Genomic DNA, 13094 nt, shown 5'->3' with positions numbered 1-13094 from the left:
AGTCGTTCTTTGACCATCTCCAACTTCTGGTTTTTCTTCTTTTGGTTCTTCTACTTGGATTTTGAATCTGACTCCATATCTGATTGATCATCCAAAGCGTCTTCCTCTTTCTTATCCTTTAAGGAATCTATATCCCACTCCCCCCCCCTTTTTGGAAGTTGAGATTTCCCCTAAAGTGTGCTTTGATATTCGAGTAGCTCCCACCAATCCATCAAAACCACTGGTTGTGAGATCAACAGATGCTACTATAGGCTTCAATTTCTTTTGTAGACCATGGATAAATCATTCTCCCATGAGTTCCGTAGCTGGTCGATCTACAAGACCCACACGACTCCACAAAGTATAGAACTTAGCCGTATAATCTTCTCCTAGTAAGCTTTTCAACTCCAAGTGTTGTAAATTATGTAACACTTGTAAGGATATCTTATCCTTCCCAAATTAATATAGAAATGCATCACACAAGGGCCTCATAAGTTGGGAATTGATTGGGGCCATATTGCACATGCCAATTTCTTGCCCTCCTATCAAAAGTACCATATCAAAAGTACCAATGAATGCATTGTGCTTGTGAATGTCAAAACTATAGGCTACATGCCATTAGTCAACCAGATATTCCCAAAATTTTCCACATGTATATTGGATCCTCCTTCTTAATCACCATGAAACTTTACGTATTTGAGGGATATATGTTGAGCCATGACTGATAAACAATTGAGATAATAATGCTCCTATAAGACTAAATAGCCACCAAAAGACAAACTAGACCAAAACAGCCAAAAGGTGCACTGAGCGAGATGACATGTCAAAGGAAGATTTGCATATAATCTAGCAAAGAGAAGTTTGGAAATCAAGAGATTCCTAGTTGCACTTGAGTCAATTAAGGGTGCTTTTGACTGTAGATAGTTGTCCTCTGTATGTTTATTGGATGTATCTTCACGACATCATCTTATATGTTGTCCTCTGTAGATAGTTGTCCTCTGTATGTTTATTGGATGTATCTTCACGACATCATCTTATATGGACTCATCCTCCTCTTCTATTTTCACATAGTCTTCTTTGGTGCAATCGCATAATCCTCTTCCCGCCATGGGTGAGCACATCCTCATCCTCCTAGAGACTCTTCAGACCTAGCTCCAATGTAAGTCATCTATTAGGGCAAGCATTAATGACATTCCTAAATAGTAAAATAACAGATGATTGCCTAATAATAGGAGTCATTATCGCACTCGCCTCCAAAAGAAGCAAGTCCTCCATGTTAGTAGATTGAGCACGTTAAATTAAGCATTGACTAGAAAAGCAATTGGATAGCCGCACATGAGTTGGAAAAAAGGCTTGAACATGGAAAATGGAAGTCGTTCCCACCCAAGAGACCCAAAGAGAAACACCCATAAAATGTGATCACTTTAACTCGATCAACTAGTTGCTACAAATAACGAAAATGGAAGACATTCTGAGAGACCCAAAGAGGAACACCCACGAAATGTGATCACTTTGACTTGATCAATTAGTTAACAAAAACAACCTAACAAGATAGATACATGTGGAATAGGCAAAACAACATCACATAAGGAAAACACATCAATGTGTAAGGTGGAACAACAAATTCCATTAGGGTCTGATTGGCAAAATAAAGACAAAGTGAAGGATGATTGGCAAAATAAAGACAAAGTGAAGGATGACCTAGGAGACAATGAATAATCTTTAACTTGGCTGGTAAGGGAACCCAAGGCACCATGTAGAGGATTGCATGATTCTCAGAACATCAACCAAAGCATGTTTGAGTATTCAATCACATCAAGATTGCCAAAAGTGTTAGCGAGATGGATAAAGTAACACAGAGATTACAATTAAACACTAAACATAATTATATTATAAAACCATCATTCAAATATTTAAGATACACAGATTACTAAACATTACAATACTTACAAATACAAAGATGCACATAATTGTAAAAGTAAATCACACATCTGACTCTGTATTTCTATATCTTCCTTCTATTCATATGAGTGCTTAGCATAGTAATAACATCTTGAATCAAGGAACAAAGCATCACCTTCGTCGATCTGACATTATTATTCGAATCTTATTCCTAAGCTACCCCTAAGTTAAGCCATAAATGATTAACAAGAGTAAGGGTTACTTTCTAAGCTAACACAAGCGAGGGGATTGGAGCTTAGAGGTTCCACATAAGATTCGGCTTCACCAATCGCAACACCTATGACATGAGGAACCAACTCGGTGTGAGAATGACAAGACCACTTAAGGAACTCACTCTCCATTAATATAATTTGAGGATTAAATGGTAGGTTTGATTTTGTGGTAAGTTTCCTAACGACCCTTGCCCTAACAAGTCCAAATTTTTATTGGCACCATTACTACAATTATTTCAAAACACCATTAAGACTTGCTAGTCATGGTTTTTGTTCCTTTTTGTCTATAGAGTCTCCAAATGCTTAGTAGAGATACACTGAGAGGAGCATTAGTGTTGTTATTTTAGAGGTGTTTTGTATTGTTTCTTAGTGCTTAGTAGTGACACAATGAGAGAAGCATGAGGCTTTAGTGTTGTTGTTTAAGAGGTGTTTTGTGTTGTTTGTTGGTCAGAATTTTTGGTTAGATTACAATTGAAAGGTTTGAGCATAAGTATATGATGTTGGTTTAAGGAAAGCGATTCCAAGTAGTTTTTGTGCATTTTTTGCTTTCATTTTGTACATTTTATGTTTTCTATGTGTTTGCTTTTATAATTTTCTTTAGTTAATATTAGCTTTTGTGATAAAGCATTTGACATCACTCTTTTCCATGCAATTTTTTTAATGGCTTCCACCCTATCCCTCAATTCAAGATTTAGAGTAACCATGCATTAGATAGCTTAGTAACTTAAAAATAGAAATTAGGTTAGAAATCATTAAAAGGACGAGAAAATCATCAATTTTTGGGCTAAAAAGTCAAAACTATTGCTCTCAGAAGGACTTCCACGTCTACTAGTCTACACTTCCACAACAACTACACAACATAATTTTTTAAATCAATTTTCGACTAATAACAAAGTTCCACATGTTAGATAAGGTTCTCACTTCTACAAGTACAGAAATCACACTTCTATGCATGGAGAGGTTCACTTCTTTGGACAGTTCTATGTCATGAAAAGTACACTTCTACGGCTTTTCATTTCTATGCCTATACTTTTAGGACCGTAGAAGTCCCCACTTTTAAGACCCCACTTTCATTTCTATGCCTATACTTCTAAGACACTATAGAAGTCCCCACTTCTAAGTCTGTAGAATTCTCCACTTTTAAGTCCTATATAACAAGTCTACACTTGTAGAAATCTATGTCTATGACTACATTTCTCTGATTTGAGAAATCCACTTTTAAAACTTTTCACTTCTACACCCATATTTGTAATCCATGAGCCAAGAAATAGCAAGATTGATGCACAAAATATGAAATTTTAACCCTTTAGGCTCAAATTTTTGCTACCTACTACTACCCACTTTGATGCTTTTGATTTGATTAATACAATCCTCCTCTGCTCTTTTTTGTAGCTCTTTGAGTTGTTTTTCTAGCTTCCAAGTTTTCCTTATTGAAGAGAATGAATCAAAAGACTTTAATTCTTGATGATTTGGAGCTTGCTAAAAGAGGGAAAAAGATCGCTTGAAACCTATTTAAGAAAACTATTCATTTTCCTAATCTAACCTATCCTATGGTGCATATCTCCTCTGCATATCTCCTCAAGGGATGATGGGTGGATCTAATACCAACTTGATATTTGCATCTAGAGTTGACTAGGGTATGTAGAAATGAATTACTCACTTACTCAGAAGTCTCCACACTCTTATAAGAGTAGAAATGAATTACTCATTTACTCACATAAGTGTGTCCACACACAAACAAGGGTTGTTTATACATAGACACACGCATGTACACAAATAGGGGTACATGTACACAAATAGGGGTACATGTACATGATGACTACACACACACACAAACAAGGGTTGTTTACACATAGACACAAGCAAGTACACTAATAGGGGTACACATACATGATGAGTACACATAGAGAGTCTCCAAAATACCTCGCATTTATGATCCTAGAGCCAATAAAAAAACCCTCATCAACTCAAACAGGGGTGCCCATGGCCTCGATTCCCCCCTTAATTCCCCTAATAAAATGAAAATGTTAAAGAAAGGAGAAATAAGAGTCAAAGAAAGGAAAAATGTGTTAGAGTTTTCACATGGAGGAGAACACACATGGACACACTGTCATTTTTTGCACTCATAGCCCATGCATGCCACTTGCATGAGCTCACAAGCTCGATAGCTTTATGGCAAAGTAATATATGCCAAATTTTTTGGGCATAGTGTAAGAAGGTACCGTAAGAAAATAAGGTCTTATCTAAAATAGTGTCATACTAGAGCTTATGTTAGTTGAAGAGTGGTTGCTAGGGTTGGTAAAGCTAATCTTTTACCTTGGCACTTTGAGGATTGGCAGGTGTCCACCTTGTTGGGTTTCCTTGGTACCAACAATGAGAAGTATCATGATTCTCATAGTGCTAGAGCACAACTTGCAATCTTAGTCTTAGCAATGCTTGTATGATTACTAAAAACGGCAGTAGATCACACACCAAAACATATCTCTACAAGGGTGCACGGCTTATAAAACTAGTTGGCCATGGGGCTAAACTTTACCAATGTTGGCCTAATTCCTAAAGCAAGTTGTCAATTTAGGCTACAGGAAAACCCAAGCACCCTTGCGAAATGCCTCTCTCACCCAAGCACCATCATCGTCCCTCTTGTTGTACAATGAAATCTCCTCAATCTCATCTTTTGGTCTTCTTCGTAATGTAGCCATATCAATTGTGAAGCTATAGTAGTGAGATTAGGGTTGGGCGAATGAGATAGAGAAAGAAAACGCAAAGATGCTATGTAGATTAGGGTTTCGGACTTGATGGATATTGAAGAGATGGAAGAGGAAGGGAGGAAAGTTAACGAGAGTTTAATTTGGACATTCAAGAGGAAAAACGGACTTGAAAATGAAATTTTTGACTACAATGAAATTTGAGATGGTTTTTTGAAAGAAAAGTGACTTTTGGGAGAATCTCGAAGATTTTAAAATTTTAAGGATTTTTTGAACCACGAAAATGTTGGGACCATACCTACCCTAACCCCCCTACTTTTTGAAAGGAACAAGTGTAATTATTAGTACTGAAAGCCACACTAATGGCAAGACCGAATGTGAAATCCTTAATTTCAAATGAACATGAAATAAAACATCATCTCTATATGTTCCGTGAAATATTACATAGAAAGGTTTTAAATAACTAACTTTTATTTAAAAATCCAAGAAAAATACGGTTTATAGTTTTGCCTAGCCTTGAATTTAAAGATTCTATTTTTTTTCTGAAGTTTTAATTATAAAATCGATTAATCTATGATTTTTTCAATAAAAACACTGGTTAGAAAAAAAAGCTTATTTCTGACAATGCTGCTGAAGATAAAGAGTTGCTCTGACAATTGATTTTATTAAGGCTTCTGGCAATTGACTAAGACTGATACCAATTAGTTCAGGTCACGTTAATCTGGAACAGAATTAAGCACAATAACTTAAGATTAGATTAACTATGAGACTAAGCGGATTACAATTAAAGGGGGAAGTCTGAAGGGGTCATCTTGCACATCAGATCAGGCCCAAAAAGAAATTACAGCATCAAAACGCAGTCTTGGCCCTCTTCCTACTACTTGCCCCCACCAATACAAATCAATCCAGAAGGCGAGATCTACACGAAAATCAAATCTTTTCAACCTTTTCGGCCTTCACAATAGGGTTGGCCTTGGCTATGGCGTCTCTTGCTGCAGATTTGTAGTCATAAGGGCAGCTATGCTTGTCAGAGTACCTGTGGAGGGCGCAGAAGACATTGCCGCAGCGGCACTTGAATCCAAGAAGGCCAGTTCGCTTCCTGCAGGTCAGGCACCTGTTCACCCCTTGCCTACGGGCGGCCGGCTGCTGCTCGTTCGAATGTGACGCCGTTGAAGAGAACAGTGCAGCGATGGGCGCAAGATCTGATTTCGACAAGACCTGGCTTGCCGTTGATGACGCAGAAGTGCATAACCCGGACTCGCACTGCGCAGATCTCAGAGATGGCAGACTCTCAGATGGCTTAACCATGGCTGCCGATGACACCGACGACCTCTCAGAAACCGCCGGCTGCGTCAACGAAGCTTGAGCCATGGCCACGGCTACCATGGATTTTTCGAAAGGCTTCTCAGAGGTAGTAAGCGATGCTTGAGCCATGGAAACCAGAGATTTGTCAGAGAGCGCCGAGATCATAGACTTCTCTGCTGTTGCTGCCATGGCTTTCTCTGATGAATGCGCAGGGAAGGCAGCGTTGCCCTGCTTTAGAGATAGCTCTCTGAAGCACTTGGAGCAGAGGTTCATGGTGGCGGCAAATCCGAAGAAGCCACAGTTATTGGTGCAGAGGACGAGGCCCTCTTGCTGCTGGCAGCCGCTGCCGTCTGCGGCATCGAGGTTCCAACTCTCTTGTGCCATCGTGCAGAGAGAGAGAGAGAGAGAGAGAGAGAGAGAGAGAGGACAAGGAAGGAGGGAAGGGGGGATCTGCCTGGAGGAAAAGCCAGGCAGAAAATGACGGAAAATGAGCAGATCTGAGAGAGAAAATGGCCGATCTATGCAGAGAAGAGCCTGGGCAGCATCTTTAAAAGGGGCTATTGCTCATAAAGAAGACCACAGACTCCTCGTAGTCAGGCTATGGCGATGGCAAAGTAGAAAGAGAGAGAGAGAGAAAGAGAGAGAGAGAGAGAGAGAGAACGTGAAGAGAAGGAAAAAACTGTGAACTATGAAGAGGGCGGCAGAACAGGGGAAAGAAGAGAAAAAGATGAAAGAAAAACAACGGGGAGGTGAAGAGAAAGGTGGTGAATGGTGGGTTGTTGAGGGATTTACGCAGAGAGAGAGAGGCCTCGCCAAGCTCCCTGGACCCTGCCAAGTCCTGAGCAGAGAGAAAGAACCAGCAATAAGCAGAAAAATGTTGATGTGGTTGGGGACGGAGACGATGACAGAGAGGACCGTCCACACCACGCAGCACGCTGTGGTGGTGGTCCAGTTTTTCCGCAATTATTGTCAGTGTCTTTTCACAAGCACCCGCACCTCCCTCCTCCTCATACGTGTGTGTGTGTGTGTTTGTAAGGTTTGCGTGGCATTCCCCCATTCGACCTCCCCTCACCGCCGCCGACCCTTTGGAAGACCCCGTCCTTGGTCCTCACCTCATCCATATATAGTTTTCCTTCGAAATTATTTTCCTAATTTAATTCACTTCCTAGCTTTTCCATTGTGTGGGGGAGAGAGAGAGAGAGGGGAAGGGGAAGAAATTAAGTGGAGAGAGAGTGAGAGGGGGAGAAATTAAGTGGAGAGAGAGAGAGAGAGAGAGAGAGGAAGGGGAAGAGAGAGAGAGAGAGAGAGAGAGGGGGGGAGAAGAAAGACAAGAAGTGGAGAGAGAGAGAAGGGGATAGCAATTGAGAGAGACAGACAGACAGACAGGAGAAGAAGAAGAAGAAGAAGAATTGTTTTTGCATCGTAGGAAACTATCCCGAGCTCCTTTGATGAGAGAGAGAGAGAGAGAGAGAGAGAGAGAGAGAGAGAGAAGGGGAAAGACAAAAATGATAAGGGTAGAGAGTCTCCAATAGACGAGAGAGTGAATGATTGGAGAAAACTTGAAGTAATCACATTTCAATAAAAATGATACGGGTAGAGAGCCTCCAATAGACAAGAGAGAGTGAATGATTGGAGAAAACTTGAAGTAATCACATTTCAATAAAATTCCAAACTCTACTTTTCAAACATAGAGTCCAACCATTACATACCACTTAGTCTAATCTTTTTATTATGGGAGAAAAAATTATCCCTAAGCAACAATTGCATACCCCCTTAGTCTAACCTTTTTATAGTGGGATAATTGTCCCTAAGAAACAATTATATACCCACTTAGTCTAACCTTTTTATAGTGGAAGGATTGTCCTTTAACTTTACCTTTTCATTAGCCTTGCAATTAATGGCTAAGATTTTATTGACTTTAGTTTTAAGAGAGAAATTTTACCCATGCGTATTCACAAGCAAGTCGTCCCCCTACCCCCTTGCAATGTCAATCTTGTCTGTAGTTAGTGAGATTTAAACTTACGATATCCCCTTGAGGCCTTGAACTTTTAGTTATAAAGCCAGCTAATGTGTAAAAAAAAGTGGCAAAGGTCAAGACTCACCCTTATTTTGTTTAAGGTTTTTTTTCTAGCACTAGGCATACCAATAATATATCGACATGTCCCTAGGCAAGTACCTCTACTAGAACATGATTTAATCATGGTGTTATACCTCATTTCTGAAATAGAGTTAGAATTGTAGAAGAATTAACAAAAAGTTAAAGAATTCCCCCTACTTTTTGAAAATCCAAGCTAGGATGAATTGAAAAAATCAACACAAATCATGTAGACGATTGGCATATAGCTTTCTATGTGTATGTGGTGTGTGTGACCTCATTTGGGATTACATCCTAAATGGTTCTTATAAGAGTAGACGAATCAATAGTAAGTCAACGAGTTCCCCCTATTGTTTGAAAATCCAAGCCAAGATGTGTGTGTGTGTGTGTGTGTGTGTGTGTGTGTGGTCGATGTTGTATAGAGAAGGAAACGAGATGTGCATGTGCTTGACTCCCATCTTTATTGCAACTTTGTGCATGCATATGCATGTACGTGTGTGTGTGTGTGTGTGTGTGTGTGTGTGTGTGTGTGTGTGTGTGTGTGTGTGTGTGTCGATGTTGTATAGAGAAGGAAATGAGATGTGCATGTGCTTGACTCCCATATTTATTGTTGCAAAAGTTGCAAAGCTCTTTCCAACCCTCACCCTTTTTGTGAACCCACCCTAAAATCTTCCATTAAGAAGTTGGACTAGAATATTAATATAATGTTCTTTCTAGCAATAATTATTATATACTTCATGCTCTAATGCAAGTTGCACTTTGTATACTACTTAAAAAATAAGAGGCAAGTTGCCTAAGCTTAAGTCTTTGGATGATGGGTAATTTTCACATTCAAAAAAGAAGACATGTAAAGGCCCTACTTTATAAACGTTGGGCTTTGAGTACATATAATAAATAGTTGGGTAACTAGAATGCCCACTTTCAGAAACTTGGATTTTCCCATGCAATGGAATCTATTCATCTTGAAACCATCAAGTTTATGTTTACAATCTTAATAAGAGAGTTGTTTAAGTTTGATTGGGAACACTCTCCTTTCCTATATAAAAGTGGTGTCAAGCCACCAATGCCATCTATAGCTCATGGAAATGACTTGCATGATATTGACATTTTTTTGTTTGCAATCTCTCATGGTGGGGTAGCTAACCATGTGCCATATCATTGTGGATTTTGTGAGGCTGGAAGCTTTTCCCATCTTAACTAATTTACAATCCCAAACACTATATTTTTGCTCTGTGAGAAAACAAGAATCTCCTTAATAATGGTGTGCATTTGATCAAAATTATGAAACAAGCCACACACACACACACACATGTAGGTAAACATGGTTCCATCCATGAGAGAGTGTGAGTGGAAGGAGAGATGGATGGTTGGTGCATAACATGGATGGGTGGAAAAGACATAGAGATAGATCAACCCATGGTGACTTGATGCGTAGACATGATGGGTGGAGGGGGGGAGAGAGAGAGAGATGTGATAACACACACACACAAGAGAGAGAGAGAGAGAGAGAGTTGTTGCACAACACAACAATGATTGTATTATGATAATACTTCCACCATGTACAATGCTTTATATAGGCACCAGGCCCTATCTTATGTTCTCTTAATAAGAGGGTGTTTACACCCAAAGTGTTTACACACCACTAGACACTTACTACACTTTGAAATATCCAACAAGACCCCTCTTCGGAGGATCGTATATTCTCTTATTAGGAGGGTGTTCACACCCTACTAGACACTTACTAGAATTTGAAATTGCCCACAAACCCCCCTTCGGAGTGAAGGAGGTGTCATCTATAGAGAGACCTCCAAGTATGATGATTTGGGATGTTAGATGCTATAAAAGAACACAATGATGCCAAGACCTGAAACTCTCATGCCAAGCCTGTTACAAGAGCTTGACCATACATAATGCCTACATTAGTCTATCCATAGACAACCAAGTAGGAAAAGTAAGATAAATAGGAGTCGAGCCTCATACATAACTAGAAGAGCTTGACCATACATAATGCTTACATTAGTCTATGTATAGATGACCCCCCTAGCTCTAAGTAGGGAAAGTAAAATAAAAAGGAGTCGAGCCTCATACATAACTAGAAGATGATTTTGGAAGCTTGAAAAACTCATCACACCAATGCAATGTCGATGACAGTCTTCTTTCGATTCCGTTGCCAAGTGGTTGACACTTGGGCCATCGTTCTCAAGGTTCAGGGGGGCCAAGGTAGAGTACTCGTTAATGCTCGATTTAGAAGCTCTAATGAATCCCCAAATTTTTGTTAATGTAGCATGGTCAATTTTATGCTAAAGGCTTTCTTGTGAAAAAAGCCCCACAAATTTGTCGGCATAGCAGTTTGATAATTTTTCAACATTTGAGAAAATCCCCAACTTCTCCATGGGGTAGAAGCTATAACTTTGCTCTAATTTTTGAAAAGTCATAGTTTCTTGTGGCTCTCAGATCTTCATATTATTTTTTCTATTTTTGGGAAAAGCCCCAAATTTTTGCTAAGGCAGTGCCTCTGATTTGATGATTTAATCAATATTTATGTGAAATCCCCAAATTCTATTCAATTTATTGATTTTTTATATTTAAGAAAAGCCCCAAATTTTTGCGAAGGAAATGCCTCTTGTTTGATGATTTAATAAATATTTATGTGAAATCCCCAAATTGCATTCACTGAAAAATCAAAAAGTTATGCAAGCTTGATGAATAAGAACTTTGATTTTACCAAATGTGTGGTAATCTTCAAATCTTACAAAGCGGATGTGAATATGCAAGATGATTGATGAGGATGCTAAAGATAGGCTTGCTGTAGGTACAAGCGTCTCATAAGCATGTGATGCGACTATTCAACACAACTAAGGGGAAGCCAAGTTGATGTGCATGAATTGCAACACATGGAGTATGGGCAAGGGCTTCTGTGTGATGAAGATGATAGAAAATCGCTGGTCAAATAAATTTACATGGATTGATGGCACTCACATCATGTGATGATGTTTAGAATTAAACCATGCACATAGTCACAAGAAGTGTTTTGAGGTTTTTTTCGTTTCGAGGTTTTTGGGGTTTTATTTCGAAATGTTTCGTCCCTCGGCTAAGAAACCACGAGGTTTTGAAAAATCAATAATTTCAAAAAGTATATATACTTAAAGAAATTATAGCAGCCATCTAAAAATATACTGTAATTATGAAAAAGTGGTCTCTTCTCACCCATCTCAGGGAACCATCCTTATTTTGGTGAGGCATTATGGCAATTTTTCTTGATTCAATGCCAAGGGGGGAAAAAAACAAAACCTGAAATTTGGACGAAACTGCCATACTAGAGAGGTTTCGAGGTTTTTAAAAACTCGAAGTTTCGAGCTTTCGAAAGCTAGAAACAGTTTTTTTTGTTACTATGGCCATGCATGATGTGCTTGGTTGAGATGTGTTCGTTAATGGTGGCTGCTTGCAATAAAGAGAAGAGGTGATAGGCATCCAACATGGGCTATAGAAAAAGACACAACTAAAAAACGTAAAGTAAAGTGTTAAGGCTTCTTATTATAAAACAAGGAGAGTGGCATTAAAAAATACAATTCAGCATTTGCAAAATACACAAATGTGTGTATGAAGCATAACTATGCCAAAAAAAAAGTAGCAAAGGATGAAGCTCACATGGTGGCTATCTGTAAAAACACAGCAATGAAGGGAGAGATGATAGTGGCAAAGAAAACGTAGAGATGCTCATGAAAAAAAACGCTAAGTTATATGAAGGAAAATCCGCATGTCTAAAGGCAAGGCAACAAAAACATAAAGAGGCATGATGATGGTCATGATGGTGGTGGGTTCACCCATGCTTTGTGACTTGGTGCATAGACATGAATTAGTTGAAGGGAGAGAGATGTGATAACACGCATGAGAGAGAGAGAGAGAGAGAGAGAGAGAGAGAGAGAGAGAGTTATTGCATAACACAACAATGATTATATTATGATAATACTTACACCATGTGCAATGCTTTATATAGGCACCAAGGCCCCATCTTATGTTCTCTTCATTAGAGGGTGTTTACACCTGAAGAGTTCACACAACACTGGTGGACACTCACTAGACGTCAAAATATACAATGCTTTATATAGGCACCAAGGCCCTATCTTATGTTCTCTTCATAAGAGGGTGTTTACAGCTAAAGTGTTCACACACCACTAGACACTCACTAGACTTTAAAATATCCAACACACACACACGCACACACATGCATGCACACCCCACACACACACACACACACACTCATTGGGGGCCCCATGCATATATATATATATATATATATATATATATATATATATATATATATATATATATATATGTATATGTATATGTATATATATATGTATGTATGTATGTATGTATGTGTGTGTGTGTGTGTGTGTGTATGTGTGTGTGTGTGTGTGTGTGTGTGTGTGTGTGTGTGTATAAAGAGAGAGAGAGAGAGAGAGAGAGAGAGAGAGAGAGGCTAGAGCATCATAGAATAAAAAATCTCAACAAAAACAAAGTTTAGCTTATCATTATTGCACATGCAAAAGCACACCTTCTTTAATGCTCTCCCCATGTTTTCAAAATTGGCTATGTCTAACCCCCCTCATTTGTAGCATCCTTGTAAGTTGATCATCTACATTCGGGTATACATGAATTTCAACCCATTTTCAACCCTCATTTGCAACATCTTTGTAAGTTGATCATCTACATTTAGGTGTATGTGAATTTTAACCCATTTCTTGATTAAATATTATTATCATCCAATAGGTAAGTGTGTAGATGCCATCCTAGTATGGAAGCATAACTTTCAACTCCATCAAACAAGAGCTT

The 13094-nt window shown here is 38.9% G+C and overlaps 1 protein-coding gene across 1 annotated transcript; it reads right to left on the bottom strand.

Annotated features, from left to right (window-relative positions):
• Positions 1 to 5588: 5588 nt before the first annotated feature.
• LOC147613865 (zinc finger A20 and AN1 domain-containing stress-associated protein 4-like) lies at positions 5589 to 7037 on the bottom strand. Its single transcript, XM_086781841.1, has one exon. The coding sequence runs from the start codon at positions 6545 to 6547 to the stop codon at positions 5789 to 5791; it is 759 nt and encodes a 252-aa protein (XP_086637967.1). The 5' UTR covers positions 6548 to 7037; the 3' UTR covers positions 5589 to 5788.
• Between the last annotated feature and the right edge of the window lie 6057 nt (positions 7038 to 13094).

The sequence above is a fragment of the Cibotium barometz genome, chromosome 43 (genome assembly GCF_041138505.1).
Source record: "Cibotium barometz isolate CiBa-2024 chromosome 43, ASM4113850v1, whole genome shotgun sequence".
In the NCBI taxonomy this organism is placed as follows: domain Eukaryota; kingdom Viridiplantae; phylum Streptophyta; class Polypodiopsida; order Cyatheales; family Cibotiaceae; genus Cibotium; species Cibotium barometz.
Note: the sequence above shows the minus strand (reverse complement) of the source record. Positions and strands in the feature narration are given on the sequence as shown.

What these genes read in the sequence shown, in the direction of transcription:
- LOC147613865 (XM_086781841.1), bottom strand. Translation starts at nt 6,547, where the DNA reads ATGGCACAAGAGAGTTGGAACCTCGATGCCGCAGACGGCAGCGGCTGC.